The sequence below is a fragment of the Theropithecus gelada genome, chromosome 12 (genome assembly GCF_003255815.1).
Source record: "Theropithecus gelada isolate Dixy chromosome 12, Tgel_1.0, whole genome shotgun sequence".
Classification (NCBI taxonomy): Eukaryota; Metazoa; Chordata; class Mammalia; order Primates; family Cercopithecidae; genus Theropithecus; species Theropithecus gelada.
The window spans coordinates 27,908,345-27,929,522 of NC_037680.1; the positions used below are offsets into that span (position 1 = coordinate 27,908,345).

At 35.9% G+C, this 21,178-nt stretch overlaps 1 protein-coding gene across 2 annotated transcripts in view; it reads left to right on the forward strand.

Moving 5' to 3' along the window:
* EPC2 (enhancer of polycomb homolog 2) overlaps positions 1 to 21,178 on the forward strand; it is a 143,803-nt gene that overhangs the window by 92,968 nt on the left and 29,657 nt on the right. For both annotated transcript variants that reach the window (XM_025405473.1, XM_025405475.1), the window contains 2 exons: positions 5,877 to 6,022; positions 16,672 to 16,878. In XM_025405473.1, coding sequence (XP_025261258.1) covers positions 5,877 to 6,022; positions 16,672 to 16,878 — 353 coding nt within the window. The remainder of the gene's footprint in view (positions 1 to 5,876; positions 6,023 to 16,671; positions 16,879 to 21,178) is intronic.

Consider the following 21,178-nt stretch of genomic DNA (forward strand, 5'->3'; position numbering starts at 1 on the left):
TCTCAGGGGTGTCCGATCATTTGGCTTCCCTGAGCCACATTGGAAGAAGAAGAATTGCCTTGGGTTACACATAATATACACTAACAGTAATGATAGCTGATGAGCTTAAAAAAAAAAAGTGCAAAAAAATCTCATAATGTTTTAAGAAAGTTTACAAATCTGTGTTGGGCCACATTCAAAGCTGTCCTGGGCTGCGTGTGGCCCATGGTCCATGGGCTGGAGAAGCCTGCTCTAAGTCTTTAGATGGGGCAGGGCGGGGGTGGGAGTGGGTCCTGCTTCCTGTTGTCTGTCCCCTGCAGCCATTTTATATTTTAGCATTCTCTTGTCTGCTAATACATGGCATTTATAACTCTGAAAATTTAATTGATGGTTCTCCCTTTGTTTCTGTTATCCCTAAAGATTTATGCCATTTGAAAAAAAAAAAAAAAACTCCTTTGCTTTTGTTTTAATGGGGTTTTGAGATAAGTATGTGTTCATTTTGCTTTATTTAACCAGAAGCTGTCTCTGGGCTCACATTTCTGTTGGAGGAAATTTGGCCCAGGTATGCTTTAAACCCTGGCTGTTTGAGAGCCAACTGCTCATCTGTGATCCCACAGATATCCTGTGGATTGGAGTGTCACGTATCAAACATGGCTGAGGAGGGTTTAGGGACAGGCACACACAGTGATTAACATCTATAAATACAGAGATGGGTTTACATAAAGAGTTCTAAATTCACAGAATTAAGTTAGAAAAATTATTAATGTGGTTTTTGTTGTTATTATAAAAGTCTTAAATTTAAAGTACTTTTGATTGGTTTACATTCAGTGTGTTAGAGGGTACTTATGCTATATGTGCAGTTGCATCCTAGTTGTGTAAATAACCAGAGAAAACAGGGTAAGTGACCTAAATTCTGGGTGTTGAATGTGTATTGTCAAAAGGCCATATGTGGAGACTGAGTATAGAAAATAGAATGTTTTGGAGTTAGAATAAGTGTAGCCATTTATAAAAATAAATAAGTGAGTTTATAATTTGGAGGCTTTAGGAAGGCAAAAAATAACATTCCTTTCTGTTTTCTGCTTTGAAACTAATTGATAAATAGACATGGACATAAAATTTCAGCTTTATTACTAATAAAAGTGGTGTGGAAGGTGAGATATTTGGCCTTAATGGACATTCTATTAACCCCTGAATTAGACAAACATACTCTAACGCTGGTTGGTCACTGATAGAGCAGGTCTCCCCCTAATAGGAGCAGAGTGAGCCCCTGTACTTAACCATGTAGTGGAGGACTGACTAGAATGCCGCCTCTATGAAGGAAGGAAGAACCACTGGAGAACATGTACCCAGAAGCTGTTGAGCTGATAGGTCCTTCTCCCAGGTTCACAGATCAGTTTCACTCCTTCCTTGGCTGAGGGGAAAATGAACCACTGAAAAGAAGCTGAAAGTGTGCTTTCTAAACTTTTCCCTCCTGGAGATTTGAATGGAAATATGGAGAATAAATGTTTCCCCTAAATGTGTTATATGTAACAGGTATAATATAGCAGTCATATTCATACTCATAATAGTATTATAAAGTAATGGGCAGTAACTGGCCCATCATTGTGTGCGCCATTGAATTGCATGCTACTCATTTTATACCATGCTTGGTAAGCCCCCTTTAATCTGAAAATATCTTGCCACTTTTTGGCCCTGGAAAATTTTCTCATATCATTTCTTCTCCCGGGTTTTCTGTATTTTCATTCCATTAAATAGCTGTGCTTATTAGATACTTAAATATGAATATGGCCAAGTACGAAGGAACTTTGAAAGGTACTTTTAATTAGAAGTAATATTTGCTTTACCAACTAATTTTAGACTAACTATATATATTTTGTAAGCTATAACCAGTCAGTGTGTGAATGCTTTATATATTCAAACAGCAGGTTATACCCACTTTCTTACCTACGCAGAAGCTGTTGCTCTTTTTGCCAGAGAGCAACCAAATTTTCCTGAGCAGTGGTAGCTACCTGATGGCTACTGCAAGGAAATTCTCATCTACTTTCCTTCCTACTTCCTTTCTTCTTCTAATAGTGGTCATGCACCCTCTTAAATTCTCTTATTTTTTTTCTTTTCTCTTTTCCTTTCCTTTTCCTTTTCTTTCCTTTCCTTCTCGGTTAACTTCACTACAGGAAGTCTTCCATGTACACATAGACACATGCCCTTATTAGCTTTGTCAATATCTTAATTCTGTTACTCTAGTACATCAAGAAGATGTCAAGTGTCCTGTCTGCCCCCACTCTTCTTTATGTTAAGGTGGGAGGTATTATTGTTTTATCTGTTTTGTTTGGTGGACTGACCTATGGAACTAACCCACTATTTGTAAAAGTGGTATTTGTAGCAGGAGAAAGCTATCTGGGTTTCAAAAAGTGAGGTATCAATCAACTTAAAAAATATTCTGCTTGTAGTTTAAAATAATTTCTTTTTATATTTATACATTTTAGAAATGCTATTTTTATTCGGTAGCTTTTAGTATGTCCTTTTTTTCTTTTTTTTGTTTCTCTAAGTGCCATGTAGGGAGTATACAGGTATGACTAAAGTAATCACTGCTTTTAAAGAATTTATACCCCTCTCTGGTAGAGGAGATAATATAACCTGAGGTAAGGAGAGGTACAGGCAAGCACCTGTACCTGGTGGTTTAAAAGTAACAAAAATCTCCAAAATCTATAATGATTCTTACATGGGTTTTGAGTGAAAGAGAAATGGTAGTATAGAATACTTAGAGTGCTAGTGCAAGTCTTTGCCCTGGTTCTGATTTACACATTGTCAGATCTCCTATCAATTCTCACTATTAATTTTTCTAAACTATTTCCCAGCTTTTCTTGTTCCTTCCCCTGCCTCACAAGCTGGGGTGCTGGCTTTTGTAAGAATAGAATAAGAAGATAGAGCAGATAGGAGGTGGAGGAACAAGAGGTGAATAAGATTAGGTAGGTGTATAAAAGATGGTCATGCAAAATTTGTATATATAGCCTTGCCCTTGAACTTTTGAAAACTTCTGTTTAACTTATAGATTCAGTATATTGTGTTAACTCTGCTCCACACTTTCCTAAATCTTTCTCTAAAATGTCTCCTAGCTGTATTGACTACCTGATTTTATTGACTGTTTGTTGTTAGTATGTGGATTAAGGCAGATCATTGGACTGTCATTATGTGCATTTGCAAATACAACATCCTTTGTGAAAGGAAGAGTAATTTTTAGTAATCTATGTAGTTTATGAGCTCGGTGTCATTCTGTCTTTGACTTTGATGCAGATCAAATTGACTTTTTAAAAGCATGCTTTTGAATTATTGATTATCATGTAATAAAGACAAGGTTTTACATAAAAGATAAGAGAAAAATGCATTTTATTCTCAATAATATTTTAAATGAATCATACTTACAAAATAGTATTTGTCGTTAGTTCACCAATAGCTTTAACTCCTCTGATTTAACTTTAGATTATATCACATACTTAAATACAATAACACTTAAAATTTTAGAATGTGAGATTCATTGGGAGATAAAATACTGCCTACCACATAGGATGGTTGTGACAGTTAATTTAGTATGTTTAAAGCACTTTGAGTACTACCTTGCCCATAGTAAGTGCTATATAAGTTTATAAGTGTTAGCTAACATTTATTTTTGTTTTTATTATTGTTATCTAGTGGTAAAAATTTCTTGAGTGATGAACTGAAGTCTAGATTTTTGAGATGTAGTCATTGACCGATTATAAAGCAAATGCCTTTAGATATTTTAACTCCATCAGTACGGTCTGCAGTAGGAGGCTGATTTTACTAAAATTATATAATTATATACATCTGTTCCTATTCCTTCGTTAGTACCTTTAAGAATGTAATGCTGAATCTAAGAATGCCAGGACATTTCACGTGGTATGAATGTAGGATACTCATTTACACATCGCTGCACAGACAGCATTTGTATACTCAATCTGTTGGTTATTGATATCTCTTTTACTGCCTTACTTTAAATCTTGTCATGTAATTTCAACACGTAATTTGTGGCACTTTAGTTTTTTTACCCTTTATGGTTTAATAACTTATACATGTACATGCTTAAAATGTCAAACAATACAAATGGGAACAAAGAGAATTCTTTCACCATCCTTGAACCCCTCCTTTTGTAGTCCCCTTGTGCAGAAATAGAGATTACTAGTTTTAAGTATTCTTTCAAAAATATCCCGTGCATTTACAAACACGTGTATATATATCCATCCTTGTCCTTTTTAAAACACATATATTAGTGCACTATATATACTATTCCACCCCTTAGCTTTTTTCATTTAATATTCATGAAGATCAGTTTCATTCTATGTCAGTATACATGGGTCAGTGTCTTTCTCAGAGCTTCAGTCTGTATAGTCCATGTATGTGTAAACTATCATTTATCTAATCCTACACACATTGTTTGTATTTTTTACTTCTTGCAATGTCATAACTAATACCCTGTGTATATATCTTTTGTTTCTGTGTTCGTTTATATGTAAGATGAATCCTAGAAATAGAATTACCAAGTTCAATAGGATATATTTTTAATGAAACTAATACCAGTTTATAATTGCCTACACACATGGTTTGAGAGGACTTTTTTCCGCTGTTCTTTCTACAGTAGCATATTATCAAGTTTTAGATCTTTGTCTGCTGAGTGAAACCTATTGTCTTATTATTGTATATTTATCTATCACTGAAGTTAAACTTTTTTTATGTTTAAAAGTCATTGACATTTATTCTTAGCTGGATGTGGTGGCTTATGCCTATAATCCCAGCACTTTGGAAGGCTGAGGCAGACAGATCACTTGAGCCCAGGAGTTCCAGACAAGCCTGGGCAACATGGGGAAACCCCATCCCTACCAAAAATGCAAAATTAGCTGGGTGTGGTTGTGTACACCTGTAGTCCCAACTTTGCTCGGGAGACTGAGGTGGGATAATTGCTTGAGCCCAGGAGACAGAGATTGCAGTGAGCAAGATCGTGCCATTGCACTATAGCCTGGGCAATAGACAGGATGAGACCTTGCCTCAAAAAAAAAAAAAAAAAGTCATTGATATTTATTCTCCACTAAAATACCAATTCACATCATTTGCCAGTATTTGCTGAGTTACTAGTTTTTTTCTAATTTGCAGGAAATCTTTAAGAAAATCAGCCTTTTGTTTATATAGTACATTTTTTTCTTTTTGTTCTTTGTCTTCTGATTTAAGTTTTCTAAGTAGAAATTTTAAAATTTTATATATCAAATCAGTCTATTTTTAATCAGTGTTACGGCTTCTGAGTTGCTACCCATACTACATTCCTACCCTGTATTTTCTTCTAGTATTTTTATGTGTTTTACTTTTTACCATAAAATTTTGTTGAATATGTCACTTACTGGTGTTAGAAGTAGGGTAGGAATTCAGCTTAATTTTTTAAAGATAACTAGTCTGTTATGCCAACACCTTTTTTTCCCCGTTAGATATCTGTTTTATCCTCAGTAATTTGAAACGTCGTTTCTATTATACTCTTTGTTCTTGAGCTTGTTTCTCAATTCTTAATTTTGGCAAAGTTGCTCATTATGCTACCAGACTACCATGTCAACATGTACATGTCATCTTTTTTATAGTTGCTATTTTATATTGTTATATATTTTCAAAATAAGATATTTCCTAGCATTTTTACTGTTTAAATTTTAAATCATATATAAAGCAAAATTTTGTTTTTTCTTCCACTATGCAGTAAGTCTCTGAAATTAATTTTAGATACCTGCTCCTCAGCTCCCCTTTAGTCAGTGTACTATAATTTAGAAGCAGTCTGTAGTCAAATATGATGAACACTGTATAATTTCATAATTTCTCCTGAGTTTAAAGAATTTTTCTTTCTTTTCTAGCTTTTAATCTAGACAACGAGCAACCAGATTATGATATGGATTCAGAAGATGAGACTTTATTAAATAGACTTAACAGAAAGATGGAAATTAAGCCTTTGCAATTTGAAATTATGATTGACAGACTTGAAAAAGCCAGTTCTAATCAGGTACTGTACCATGTAAAGATGTCTCTTATCTTCTAGTTAACCGAATTTGCACCTTTATTTTGCCTTTTTTTTTTAAGACCTGAATGTGTTACATTTTACTGTTTCTTGGATTTCTTTTCCTGACATCCTGGAATTTCTGTTTACAATGTTCCTTGAATAGAGTATTTAAGCACAATTTCCTTGAATAAGAGTATGAAGAGTACTGTTCTAACTGTTTTCCTGTTTGGATAAAAATAATACTAGTTACAATGTTACAATATTTTCTTGATCCTTTCCATATGACTAGTATTGCTGCTTCCATAACTAAATTTGCTTGCTTGGATCTCTAAGGTAGTCATCTTATGTCAAATCTTGCTCAGATATTTAGGTACTTGTCATTTTAAATGGATTTTAATTTTAATTACTTATACATTATTTCAGTTTTTCAGTGAGGGAAAAATTATTTACAAAAGAATATTCTTTAGTGAGATATTTTATATATGGCACAGGTAACTTAAAATGGTACTGTCTTTCTGGAAAGCAGTTAAGCAGTGTAAATCAGGAGCCTAAAAATGTTTATACACTTTGATTTAATAATCTCATCTCTCGGAATTGTTCACAAGAAAAATAATTAGAAAAAATGTCAGTGATTTTTGAGCAAGAATGTTCAGAATAAATAAGATGTCTCTGGGGTAGACTGTAACACAGCCATTAAAAATCATGATTTTGAAGGATGTCTAGTGCCGTAGGAAATTGCACATTATATAATATCAGATTTAGAAAACAGGATACAGAACTCTTTATGTGGAAAACTTTGAGGTTTGTTTAAATCATTTATATTTATACATGTGCATAGAAAGCAAAAGAATAAGGAAGTTTACAACAAAATGCTAACAATGGTTATATTTTGGGTGCTGGAATTGTTGGTGATTTTTATGCTCTTTATCCTATTTTTCTATGTTTTCCAAATTTATCATGAGCATGTGTTGATACTGTAATTAGATTTTTAAAATAAACTATTTTTAAACATAATTTTTGGTGTACCTGTGTAGTATATTAATGTGCTAATTGTTACTAATCTACTAAGAAGTTAGAATTGCAAATAAACTTTTTACAGTGGATTGTTAAAACTTTTTATTAGTTTACCCATACAAATTCATTATTTTACCCTACAACTTAAATCTTTTAAATCTCTAAGGCATTACAAGCTCTTCAGAGCATTTTCCTTTGGAAAATGACTTTGCTGCATATTTAGCCTGTCAGTTTTTTCCCCATTTTGATGAAAAGTAATATCTACTGTACTATTCAAAGAAGTACATTTTGAAAATTGAATTTTGCAAAATTGACGTTACTGGATTTTGAGAGATTGTCTTACTTGGTTTTTTGTTGGGATTTCAAAAAAGTACCAAACTGATGTTCCTTATAATTAGTGACTTACAGTTTTCCTGGGATTTTAGTCACAGGCATCAGATAGAGTTTCAGTTTTTCTTTAGATGTAAATTTTCTTAGCAATCCTAGACTGGAACAGCCTTTTGGTATTTTTGTGATTTTCTGTGATTGCTCAGAAACTACTCATAGTGGCTGAGATGATATCATCAGAAGCCTTCAGCTCTCTGTTCTGTAATTTGCTTTCTTTCAGTCAGTAAGTAATATTTAGTGTCCAGGTGGACAAGGCAGGTGATAGCAGTAAGACAGATGACAAAAATTCTGCCCTTGTTCAGTGTATTATCCAAGTGGAGACAGGATAAACAAAAAAAGCATGTAAGCAATACAGTTAAGTGTGCACATGTAATCAGCCCCATCCTATTTTAGTTCTCTTTGCTCAGGGACAAGTTTCTAGGCTGTGAAACAACTCGCTAGGCACAGAGCATGATAGCATCTACTTTCAGCAGTGGAAGTAAAAGTGGAGATTTTGTCATTGGAACAAAATAATGCTCCTGTATTAGAATCAAGGATTAAAGGCCGGGCGCGGTGGCTCAAGCCTGTAATCCCAGCACTTTGGGAGGCCGAGGCGGGTGGATCACGAGGTCAGGAGATCGAGACCATCCTGGCTAACACCGTGAAACCCCGTCTCTACTAAAAATACAAAAAACTAGCCGGGCGCGGTGGCGGGCGCCTGTAGTCCCAGCTACTCGGAGGCTGAGGCAGGAGAATGGCGTAAACCCGGGAGGCGGAGCTTGCAGTGAGCCGAGATCGCACCACTGCACTCCAGCCTGGGTGACACAGCGAGACTCCGTCTCAAAAAAAAAAAAAAAAAGAATCAAGGATTAAAGATAACAAAGGGTCATCTTCATTCCATTCCCTAATCTGTTAATTTATGGATCTCTTTACTTTTCCTTTATGGGGACTGGCATAGTACTAGGTCCCAGGACAAGGACAAGGAATCAAGTTTGTGGTTAAACTGCCATTTATTAGGTTAATAGAAAACAACAAAAGATAGACTTAGGCAAACCTGCCTCTGTTATTCTGGGAGATGATTTCAATGAAGCCATGATTGAAAACTCCTGTTGCCAAATGCTATAATTATTTTCAGTTCCAATCTGTGTATTTGATTTGTGCTCTCATATCTTGGAGCTGTCTTTACCTTTTTTAAAAAAATAAAAATACAGTTTATTCCCTCTGGTTCTATTGTTTCTCATGACCATTCCTTCTTTCTTTTGCTTGATCCCTTTCATTCAACTCCTGTAAACATCAGGGTTACTTGAAATTCTGTTCTTGGTGTTCTTATCCTACATATTTTTGTGTAATATCAGCTCCATGAATATTTTTGTAGATATAATAATGTATTACCTTTGGCCTTGACCTCTTTCTCAAACTCCAGGATTTTTCCCCCCTTTTGGTTTTGCCTTTTGACATCTTTGGTTTTGCCTATGGACTATGGTCCATAGTCCTCTCAAGTTTATCCTTTTGAAAACTGAACTCACTGTCTTACCCTACATAATCTGGTAATCTTTATCTCTTCAGTAACTCCCAAACTCAGATCCATCCATTTTTTGTCCCTTTCCTTCATTGATAACTAATTCAATTCAGGGTTTGTCAGGTTTTATCAAAGCACTGCATGAAGGAAAGAGATTTGACAAACCCCTGAATTGAATGTTATCAAGTTATTTGATTTAATATCTTCTTTCCAATGTGGCAACTAATTGCAGTACCTAGCCTGAGAGTGAATCTTGTACTGGATGGGAGTGGGGGGATGTTATGAAGACTATTTTTGAGTCAATTGATGATATTGGAATATAGAGAGTAGATTACTTAATATTTTCAATGTTAAATTTACTAAAGTTGACGGCTGTGATTATGAAAGAAAATATCCCTATTCTTAAGAAATATACACTTAAGTATCTAGAAGTAAAGAGCCATGTAACTTCCTACCCTCAAAAGGATCAGGAAAAAAAATTGTGTACACGCACACACACGATTAGAGCTTGAATGCACACAGATGTTAAAGCAAATATAAAAGCTAACAATATATGAGTCTTGGTCTAAAGGGATATACAGTGTTCTTTGAAATGTTTTATTCTTACAAGTTTTTTAAATATTTGAGATTAAAGTTAATTTTTAAAAATCACAAGCCATCTTAAATGGCATTCTCTTTTATAGGATTTTCTCTAAAATAAATAATAAAACAGTTTCCAAGAAACTGTTTTAATTTTTCTTTCAATAACCCTCAATGTTTTAATGTATAAACCCTTATCTCATTCCTAAACTATTGAACAGCCTATTTTTAGTTACTGATTAACCTTCTATACCCTATTGACCTTTTACTGCTCTCCACTTATCACACATTCCTATAGAAAGACCACTCCTGCCCAAAACAGAACTCTCCTTCTAACACCCTGGGTAATCATTTTCCATCATTTTCCTTCTTTTCTACCTCCATACTACATTTTATTCTCTTGTAGAAGCATAATTCCACCCTTTCTCACTCTTCCTTGTGTACCTGTATAGTCCTTGAATATTTTAGTTTCACTTATCTTTTCTCTCATTTCTTCAATCTTTCTCTCTCTGCCCCAAAAGGTGCCCAAGTCCCCATTTCCAGGAGAACCCTTTCGTTTGACCCCATCTTTCTCTGCAAACTACCACCCAATGTCTCTTCTTTTTTTGTCATAATTAAATTTTCAGAAAATTAGCTATACTTGGTGCTTCCTATGTTTACCTTTTACCCACATCACAATTCATTTCAGTTTACTGAAAGGGCAGTGTTTAAGGTTACCAGTGGGCTCCTAATTGTCATCAGGAGCCTCTTTTCAACTTGTATACTACTTAATATCCCTGTAGTATTGAATGATGTTGACCAGGACATTTTCCTGATTATTTTATTCTTTCTTCATCTCCTCTTTATCTTCAATGTTGATATTTCATTTGTTATCTGTCCCCTGCATTTTTTCATTTATCTTAAGCTGCTAACAGTTTTTTGCTGGTTCCCAAATCCATACCTGTACCTACCAAGCTCCAGAACTGGATTTCTAGTGGAACCTTTCCACCTGAGCAAGTATTTCAAATTTAACATTTCCAGACCTCCTTTGCCTCCCCCAGTTTTGCTCTCTGATATGGTTTAGATTTGTGTCCCTGCTCAAATACCATGTCAAATTATGATCTCCAGTGTTTGTGGAGGGCCTACTGGAGGTGATTGGATCATGAGAGTGGATTTTCTCCTTGCTGTTGTCATGATAGTGAGTTCTCACAAGATTGTTTCACAAGACCGATTCACAAGGTTGTTTCACAAACTTGTTCTCACAAGCATGTTTAAAAGTGTGTAGCACCTCCCCCTTCTCTCTCTTTCTTCTGCTCCCACCACATAAGACGTGCCTGCTTGCCCTTCGCCTTCCACCATGACTGTAAGTTTCTTGAGGCCTCCACAGCCTGTACAGCCTGCAGCACTATAAGCCATAAACCTCTCTTCTTTATAAATTACCCAGTCTTAGGTAGTTCTTTATAGCAGTGCAAGAACAGACTAATATACTCTCTTTCTTAATGATACCATTTTCGTCTTCCATCTAGTTGGCCAGTTTGCACTTTAGTGCTGACTTCTTTAAAATCATCCCAAACATCACTAAATCAAACCAGTTTTTTGTTCCACAATGTTACGCAGGTTGAGTATACCTTATCCAAAATGTTTAGGACCAGAAGTGTTTTGGGTTTTAGATTATTTCACATTTTGGAATATTTACAGGTATATAATGAGATTTGGGGATGGAACCCAACTCTAAACATGAAATTTATGTATGTTTCATATATACTTTATACACACAATCTAAAGGTAATTCTTTTTACAATATTTTAAATAATTTTGTGCATGAAAGAAAGTTTTGATTGCATTTTGATTGTGACCTGTCAAATAATGTCAGGTGTGGAATTTTACACTTGTAGCATCATGTTGGGACTCAAAAAAAATTGATTTTGGAACGTTTCAGATTTATAGATTAGAGCTGCCCAACCTGTATTTGTTGCCTGTACCCTGTTCCCTTATTTTTATTATTTTTCACCTGGACCACTGCTATTCTGCCACCAGCTATTTTATTAAAAATTCATCTTCTTAAAAAAGAAAAACTTCAGTAGCTTCCACTGTCTATAAAGTGAAATCCGTACCTCCTGATTCCAGCCATGCTGAACTACTTTCTGGTCCTCTAATGTACCATGCCTTTTATGGCTCTACGTTGTTCCTTCTGTCTGTAATGCCAGGTCCTATATTTCTAATAGTTTTTAGTAAAATTATCACCTTGGGATATAGACTACATGTTTACTAAGACCATAGTCTTATTTGCTGTTCCAGCTATAGTCATCGTGCTGGTGGTGTTCATAGTACCAGCGGCAGAGGTTTCCCTACTAGATCAGTTCTGTGGCCTGGTTTTAGGCATTATGGCTTCCAAGCCTGATTCACCAATACTTCTGAAGATGTAGAACTATCCAGTATCTTGTAAATAAATTCCATCTGTTGCTTGCAAATAGAAACTTTGACTGATACATGTTCTCAACCTTCATTGTACTTACAAAATTCAAATTAAAAGCGCCTAAAACTCAATATAATAATCACATCATCAGTTTTTTTTCATCATGCAGAATTTTAGTTGTTTACTTGATACTGCATTATTGATTATGCTGTGGCTGGGGCAGACCACAAGCAGATGCACCAAATCAGTGTGGCATTTAGGAAAATGTGGTTCTCATGTGCACTAGGAACAAGTACATTTTTACATGGGAGAGGGTGCCTCCTGTATTTTTTAATTAGTATGTAGCATGTTGAAATGGATATGTTCTTTCTATGATGTTGAAGTATTTGTATATTAAAAATGAAATTTGGTCTAGATCTTTTGAAGCAGTTCCAGTGAACCCCATCACACAAATTTTAAAACTACCACACCATGCTCCAATGTGTGTGTACATGTATTTTATAATTACGTTATATAAAGTTAATGAGCAGTCAGATTATAAAAGTAATTTGAATTTATGTCTTCCATTTCATCTCATTTAAAGTGTTGTCTTATTCAGATTTGTTTTAACTTTGTATTATGAAAAGATCAGGGGGGTCATTCCTATGACTGCAGAGAAGGTTAGTTTCAGCATTAGCGATCTATCAGTATGTAGTTAGAATTGTCTCCTAAATGGCAGATTAATAGAATTCTTGACAGTTTTTAAGACCTTAGAAGGTTATTCATGGAATTGAAGAGACCTTTTTTTTGTGATCATTTTATCATTCTAATTTCCTTACTCTATTTGTGGTTCAATGTGGGTTAGCACTATTGAGAATCAGAAAACTATAGTGGAAAATTTAGAGGAAGAAATGAATTGATAAATCCTTCTAAAATAGTCATCTCAAGCATGAAGATCGTAAGTGTTTTAATGGATTAGTATCACCCTTCTGTGGGAGAGAAAAGTATTTTATTTAGCTGTATAGCATTAGCAGTCTTAGAATTTACACAGCTATTTTCTTTTTTTTTTTTTTTTTTTTTTTGTTTGTGAGACGGAGTCTCGCTCTGTCACCCAGGCTGGAGTGCAGTGGCCGGATCTCAGCTCACTGCAAGCTCCACCTCCCGGGTTCCCGCCATTCTCCTGCCTCAGCCTCCCGAGTAGCTGGGACTACAGGCGCCCACAAACGCGCCCGGCTAATTTTTTTGTATTTTTTTAGTAGAGACGAGGTTTCACCGTGGTCTCGATCTCCTGACCTTGTGATCCGCCCGCCTCGGCCTCCCAAAGTGCTGGGATTACAGGCGTGAGCCACCGCGCCCGGCCTATTTTCTTTTTTGATGTAGACATATGTCCCTTTAAAAAAAAGTAGGACATGATTTATGTTTGAGCACTTACCTGAAGGCAGGAGAACTTTATAACTCTACCAGTCTTTGTTGTTGTAGTCTGAAGACCTTTTCCATTTTCTGGGTCTTTGAAGAAGATAATGTTTTTGCCTTAATTTAATTTATGCAGAATACTTAAAATGTGTAACTATGTATATTTTGATTTCATTGAATGCTGATGTTTTCATTTCAGATTGGCTTGCCGTAATTTTGTGGCATTGTGTAAATTAGGGGTCATTTGATAAATAAGATGTTTCCAGTATTATCTATTTAGAATCATATTATAATTTCACTGTGTTGGTTTTGAGCTGTGGTCATTCATTCTTGAAGAGTGTAAAGTAAAACTTGTGTAGCAAAGAGGTGTTTACTTATCAACCCTGAACACAATATAGGCAGTCCCCGATGGAAATTTGTCCTGCTCTGCCCTGTATCTTATTATAGTAATGCTCAGTTCCAAAGTTCTCATGTTGTTCTCTTATTAATTTTGTGTTTGTCTTACCTTTATTGCCATGTCATGAGTTTCTTTAGGTAACAAATTCATCTTAAAGTTTTTTCCCTTATCTTCCCCACATTCTTTAACCCATTAATGGGCTGATGATAATTTTTAATAACTTCCTAGTTGACTGTTTTGTAAATTAAATTACTGCTTAACTCAATGTTTCATAAATTAAAATACATTAATTTTTACGTATACTTCATTTATGTATTCAAAATATATTTATTGAAATTGCTAGACTACAGATTTTGTTGATTACACAAACTAAGTGGTCCTTGTCCTCACAGAGCTAGTAGCCGTCTAGAAGAAAAGCCTATATGGTAGGATACTTTTTTTTAATCTCCCCATCCCTATAATAAGTAAATAATGTAAATCAACTCAGAGCTATCTTGGAAATAATAAATTTACCAGACCCTTTTGCCAGTTAAGTAGCTGGTTTCTACTGCTTTTTAGTGAGTGAAGTACATGCTAAATGATGGAACATTTTTGTTTTTAATTTTTTTAGAAGTAGGGGTTCTCAGTATGCTGCCCAGACCAGACTTGAACTCCTGAGCTTAAGTGACTCTCCCGAGTAGCTAGGACTACAGTTGCATGCCACTGCATCTGGTGCTAAATGACAGAACTTTTTTTGTACTGTATAAAAATAGTGAGGTTGTGATTTCGCAGATTTTTAATCATGTGACATAATAATATGTGACAAGTAGCTCTTCCCCACTCACATTGATGCTGTACCCACAATAGAGATACAGTGATACTAGTTGCCTCAGGGTAGCTAAAGATAATTTTTGCAGAATTATTAAAACCAAGATTACTCATAAAATAGAGTGTTGCTGTATAACAACATACAGCAGTGAACTGAAAAAATAGTTAACACTGGAAAGAAATATCAGAATGTTTAACTGTAAAGTGTGTGTTGAATTCTTATTACTTGTGATATAAAGAGGGCTTTTAACAACACGGCGATACACATTGTAAGCTGGAGCAAGAAGCACCAGAGAAAGAAATCTGAGCAGGTGTTTTAATTTCAACATACCATGCAGGAGCATAGGAAGCAGTGTTAACCTGAGTACTGTTATATAAGAAACTCATTACTGTTCTGCTGATTGGTGGAAAGAGCTCTTATCCTTCTCCCCATTCTGAGGTTACTTTAAGCTCTTGATTTAATAGTGAGGATAACAAAATTTTATCAAAGATGAAATGATCAAGAAGCCGAAGCACATGTAACACATCACAGAATTGTTTCCCTTGGCCTCCAGAACACATGAGAACTGCCTGTGATGCTGTCAGCACAAGGTAGAATTTTATTAGATCTAGAAAGCTCTGTTCTTATTCTACCACTGTTGTTGTAGACTGGGGTTGACATCACCATTCTGGAGAACTCCAGCTAACTGTAGAAAGTTATCCACTTAAAGGTGGATGTTTGGAAATACTGGTTCTTATGAGTGTGGTCTTATTTTCCAGACTCTGGCTATCCACTTTAAGGACCAAATGCAGCCTCTCAAATGTAGTTAAGCTACCTCTACTAAGACATTGGGTAACCATAGAATGGCCACTTACTATTTTAATGCACTCAATGTATTGTGACATGGACTAGAATACTTAAGTTGACATTGTCATTGTATTCTCTTCCTGTGGTCAAACTAGGCAGACAAATTACAGTAAGAAACTGACTAATTAATTCTAGAAATCATCATCATAGCACTTGAAGTCCAGTGATCAGTGCCTTTATTCCATGAAGTTATACCAACACAAGAAATTATGAGAAATTTATTTGGTGATTTTTGACTTCTTCAATAGACTTCATACAACTTACAGGTCAATTTTTGTATTGATCTTATAATTTCAATGAGATAAATTTTCTCTTCATTTCCAAGTACTAGGGAAACATTTCTTGGGAAGTATCTCAGCTTCTGAAAATGAGCCTTCATCTCTAAAATAATACAAGTAAAAAGATTGGGATAGCATCACTTCAGCGAGACTTCCCAGCACTGAAATGGCATGATCTTTTTCTAATATTTGCTGTAAATGGATATGTGTAACCCCCATTCCATCCTACTAAAGCCGATTGTCTTATCTGATCTCAAGGTGCAAGGCAACAAATGTGACCAAGCAAATGTTTACAGCCTTAATTTGAGATGTGTCAGCATTATGCTGGCTGCATTGAAAAAGAGGTAGGTCCCTGAAATACCAGCATTAGAGCTCCTAAGGGAACCGTCCTAGGGCCACTGTCCCAGGAGATGACATTGTCATTAGCAGAATGTGTTAAGAATAAGGATTTTCTAGTACTTAACACTTGGATAGAGGAATTATTTTATATGTCACTGGTACAAAGAATTCAAAATTGCATAATGTTGAAACTTCTGGAAACATGCTAAGTTTGTTTTTATAATCAATTCCAAAAGAGATATATTATAGTAAGTTGCAATATATTCGAGAATATTCATCTTTTATTTTGGAGGCACATAAAAAGAAACCCCCATACCTTCTACTTTCTATAGGAAAACAAACAAGCTAGTAGACTTGAAAACTGATAGATCCTCAAATGTGTATAATATCAGAATTTTGAAGGATCTTGGATGTCTTCTAGTCCAAGACTTACCTGAGGGATAAATTTATTATAGTCTTCCAAAATATCATTAATCCGGCCTTCTTAAGTATTTTCAGTGATACAACTCACTACCTCTCAGGGAAAAATACTAATTTTTAGATAAATCTCCAAATTAATGATTCCTTCATTAAGTTGAATTGAATTGTGTCTTCACCTACCATAATATTATCTGTTTGTAGTTATTCGAACTGGTCACATTTTTTTCTACAGCCATAATCTAACTTTTATTTCTTTTTGCAAACATTGTAACCAATGACATTTTGTATTTTTCATTTAGCTTGTAACACTTCAAGAAGCAAAACTGCTGCTAAACGAAGATGATTACCTTATTAAAGCTGTATACGACTACTGGGTGAGAAAACGTAAAAACTGCAGGGGGCCATCCCTCATTCCTCAGATAAAACAAGAGAAAAGAGATGGCTCTACCAACAATGACCCTTATGTTGCCTTTCGGAGAAGAACAGAGAAAATGCAAACTCGAAAGGTAATGTGCAAATTAGGTTTCATTGAAGGTAGCTTAATAGTATTTAAGATCAATAGTTTTTTTTTTTTTTTCTAGTAACTTGAATAATTTGAACATAATGGGAGCTAATGGCATTGATGACCTTCTATAAGAAATACTACTTTTCGTCTGACCGTGGTCAGACGCATTATCCTTTGCGCCACTGGCCCACCACAAGAAATCCTACTTTTCAGTAGCTTCTATTGGTCAGTTGTTTATGCTGTTTATCTGCTACCTATGCCTTTTATAAAGGTACTGATCATACCATTTTATGCTTGCAGTTAAAGTGATATGAGGAATTTTGTGTCCTTATGCACCTTGGAAGTTTTGAGCTCTTCAGTAAACTAAATACTCTATCACAGATCTGCTGTGTTTGGGAAGCTGATAACTTGAAATAATACTGCTATTCCTTGTTGCTCACTTGAGACCTTACAGTTCCTTGGAAACCATATTGTAGTTCTTCCAAGTGAAAATGGACCTTGCTGCCTCTGGCTACTATAGGGTCGTGGGAAGTAGAGAAGGGTTCATTTTCAACCCTGTTCTGCAAACAGTCAAAGGTAGCAGTGGAATCTTTCTCCTTTTCTGAGTTGTCAGTTGTGTTAGATTTCAAATTGATGAGCTTGTTCCCATCTGGCTTTCAGAAGCAGTATAAAGCAGAATTTTAAGTAAGAGAAACAGGATCTCATACTGTTAAATGATATGGTATAGAGGAAAGCACTATTCTAAAGGCGTATTCACTGTCTTTCATTTCTCATGATTAATAATAACCCCACACATAAGTATCAGGAACATATAAATGTAAAATAACGAATTATAATGGAAGCCAAAGCATTTTCTGTGGATTCTCCTAACATTGAAAGCTTGTCCTTGTCAGCTGTTAATAATGTAACAGCTGTGAAGCATGACAGCTGCCAAGGATAGTATATTTTAGGAGAAACTCTCTTCCTGGTTAATAACCAGAATTTCTATAATTCTTGAGGATGTGATTTTTTTACACATTAGAGGATGGATTTCCCAAGTGTAGATGACATTCCCTGACCCAGACTTGAGTTTTTAATTTGGCATTCTGGTTCTTAGCTAAGGGAATCTGTAATATTTTACTTTTCTAAGACTGAAATGAGATAAGTTCATAAATACAGTAAGACTTTATAAATGTGGACTATTGGACATGAGGAAAGAGAGGTTTATCTAAATCATAAGAAAAACCTGAACTATGAATTGCTTTTTGAAAGCAGTATACAGTCATGTGTTGCATAACATTTCGGTCACTGATGGACTGCATATATGATGGTGATCCCCTAAGATTATAATACTGTATTTTTACTGTACCTTTTCTATGTTTAGATATGTTAGATACACAAGTACCTACCTTATGTCAGAGTTGTCTACAGTATTCAGTACAGTAACACGCTGTACAGGTTTGTAGCCTAGCAGCAGTAGGCTACACCTAGGTTTATGTAAGTACACTGACATTTGTGTAACAAAGAAATTGCCTAACAACACATTTCTCAGATCTTTGTTCATTTATTTGTTTAAGAGACTGGATCTCACTGTATTGCCCAGACTGGTCTTGAACTCTTGGGCTCAAGCTGTCCTCCCACCTTGGCCTCCCAAAGTGCTGGGATTACAGGCATGAGCCACCACATCCAACCCCTCAAATCTTATCTGTGTCAGTAAGCAATGCATGACTGTAATTAATTTCAGATATATTGCAAAACAGACCGTTAGCAATGCCTTTTGAAGGAAAACTATTATTGGACTTCCTTTAGTGAATAGGTATGGAATACTTAAGATTAGCAGTATTTATTGGCATATTGACAATATTTTTTGAATGTTAAAATATGTTTTATTCTTCTTTTGTTCTTACCATTAGAGAATTGCTAGTAACTGGTTCTTGTGTTTAGGCATTTCTTTATTTTGTGGTCACTAATACAGGTTTTCCTGACACTCTGATTCCTACCCTTTCTCTTGTTTGTTTTTCCATTTTCCTCTGCAAAGAGGTACATTTTCTTTTCTGATGCTCTTTACTTTTTACTCCTTTTGTTTTCAGTGGTAAGACCAAAGACGATTCCCTATCATGCTCACCGTTGCTAGTTAGAAATGTTTATGTGTTTTGAAACGAGAAACATGGGAAAGCACTCAAATAATGAATACTCCCTAGGTGTTCAGGAGGTGGCAAGCATTGGGGTATGCAAAAATGAATACAACTAACAAAGGCTCTCTGTTTTCTATTTCTACAAACTCAGAAACACTTGTGTAGTTGATGCAAAGGGTAAAAGGTCTTCTGAAATATTTGGCTGTCTAGAATTTAATTTTAAGTCGCTGAACCGATATTTAATTAAGGAGCATGTGAATACTTGGGGGTATTCTTAAATGAGATAGTCTTAAGGCACCAGCATGTCTGAATGCACCGATTGGGAAATCCTGGATCAGCATATACATTTAATATATTTAACCACATAGATTCAACTCTTAGTGTCTGTGCCTTCTGTCCTCCCTTTGTAAGGCCCAGAAGAAGTAAGATAGTTAAGAGAGGAAATTCCCAGGGTAGTGGTTGTCAGTTCTAGCTGCACTACATAACAGTCACCTGTGAATCATCCTTGGTCATGAAAAGATGTACAGTTTATTCTGTAGTGTAACAATTTGAGAATCACTTCCCTAGAGATTTGGCAGCAAGTACAGAACTGTAATATGTAACTGTATTAGGGAGAAAGGAGATGGCCCTGAGCAGAGATGGTTGTGAGAAGGAGTAAAGGGGGCAAGCGGATTTGGATACAGGGAAGAGGGCCATCTTAGAAGGATAGAAAAAATGTCGATATGAACTTGTGATTTTTAATACTGATATAGTTCGAAATAGATATAGATCTGTGCGTATATGTACATACACATATTACATACATGTTTCCTAGTTCTGTTCACCGAGAGTCCCTGGAAGCAGTGACACCCAGTAGAAATGGGCATGCCTAGCATGTAGATGTTGATTTTAAATACTGTTTTTTGGCTGGGCATGGTGGTTCACGCCTGTAATCCCAGCACTTTCAGAGGCTGAGGCGGGCGGATCACCTGAGGTCGAGAGTTCAAGACCAGCCTGACCAACATGGAGAAACCTCATCTCTACTAAAAATACAAAATTAGCCCGGTGTGGTGGCGCACACCTGTAATCCCAGCTACTCAGGAGGCTGAGGCAGGAGAATCGCTTGAACCCAGGAGACAAGTTGCAGTGAGCCAAAATTACACCATTGCACTCCAGCCTGGGCAACAAGAGCGAAACTCTGTCTCAAAAATAATAAAATATATAAAATAAAGTAAAATAATATAATAAAATACTGTATAAAATAAAATAAATCTGTTTTTCATTAAAGGGAACTAGGGCTCCTTAGGAAAATTATCCCAGGTCTAGGGCTGGGAAAATACAAAGATAAGCCTGGAACACACATTTTGTTATACGAGAAAATAAGAATATGATTGAAGAACATTGGAGCCATGCCAGAAGGATGCAGGAGCCAGCTTGAAAGGGGACTCCACTGATAAGAGCTGGGAAAGTTTGAGCATCAAAATAGATTATGAAAGTAATGGATTCCACCCCTTACAGTAACCCATGAGTCCATACTGATGTGGGTGAGTGGGTGGGTATGGATGAATGAATAGACAGCATTTCCTTACAGTAGATTTCCAAACCTGTAAATGTTGGCAGAATGATGGAATTACAATATCAATATTTGGCAACCACCATAATAATATAGATAATTGTTTCAGGCAAAAGTTAAATTAATGGTTATTAAACTTAAGGGGGGAAGTTTGATGATTAAATAGTGTTTCTGTAGTCCTACAACATACTTGTTAATTAATTAATTAATTTTTTGACATGAAGTCTTGTTCTGTTGCCCAGGCTGGAATGCAGTGGCACAATCTCGTCCCACTGCAACCTCTGCCTCCTGGGTTCAAGTGATTCCCCTACCTCAGCCTCCCAAGTAGCTGGGACTACAGGCACTTGCCACCACACCCGGGTAATTTTTGTATTTTTCGTAGAGACGGGGTTTCTCTATGTTGGCCAGGCTGGTGTTGAACTCCTGACCTCAAGTGATCTGCCTGCCTCAGCCTCCCAAAATGCTGGGATTGCAGGCATGAGCCACTGTGCCCGGCCTAACATACTTGTTAATTTAAAGGGGAAAAATAGTATTTGACTAGGGCAACCTGGGAGATGCCATCTTAATCAGGGAATCGAAGTTAGTATCAGCAGTAATGGAACAAATAGTATCTTTGACCTCCTGATATGAGAGGG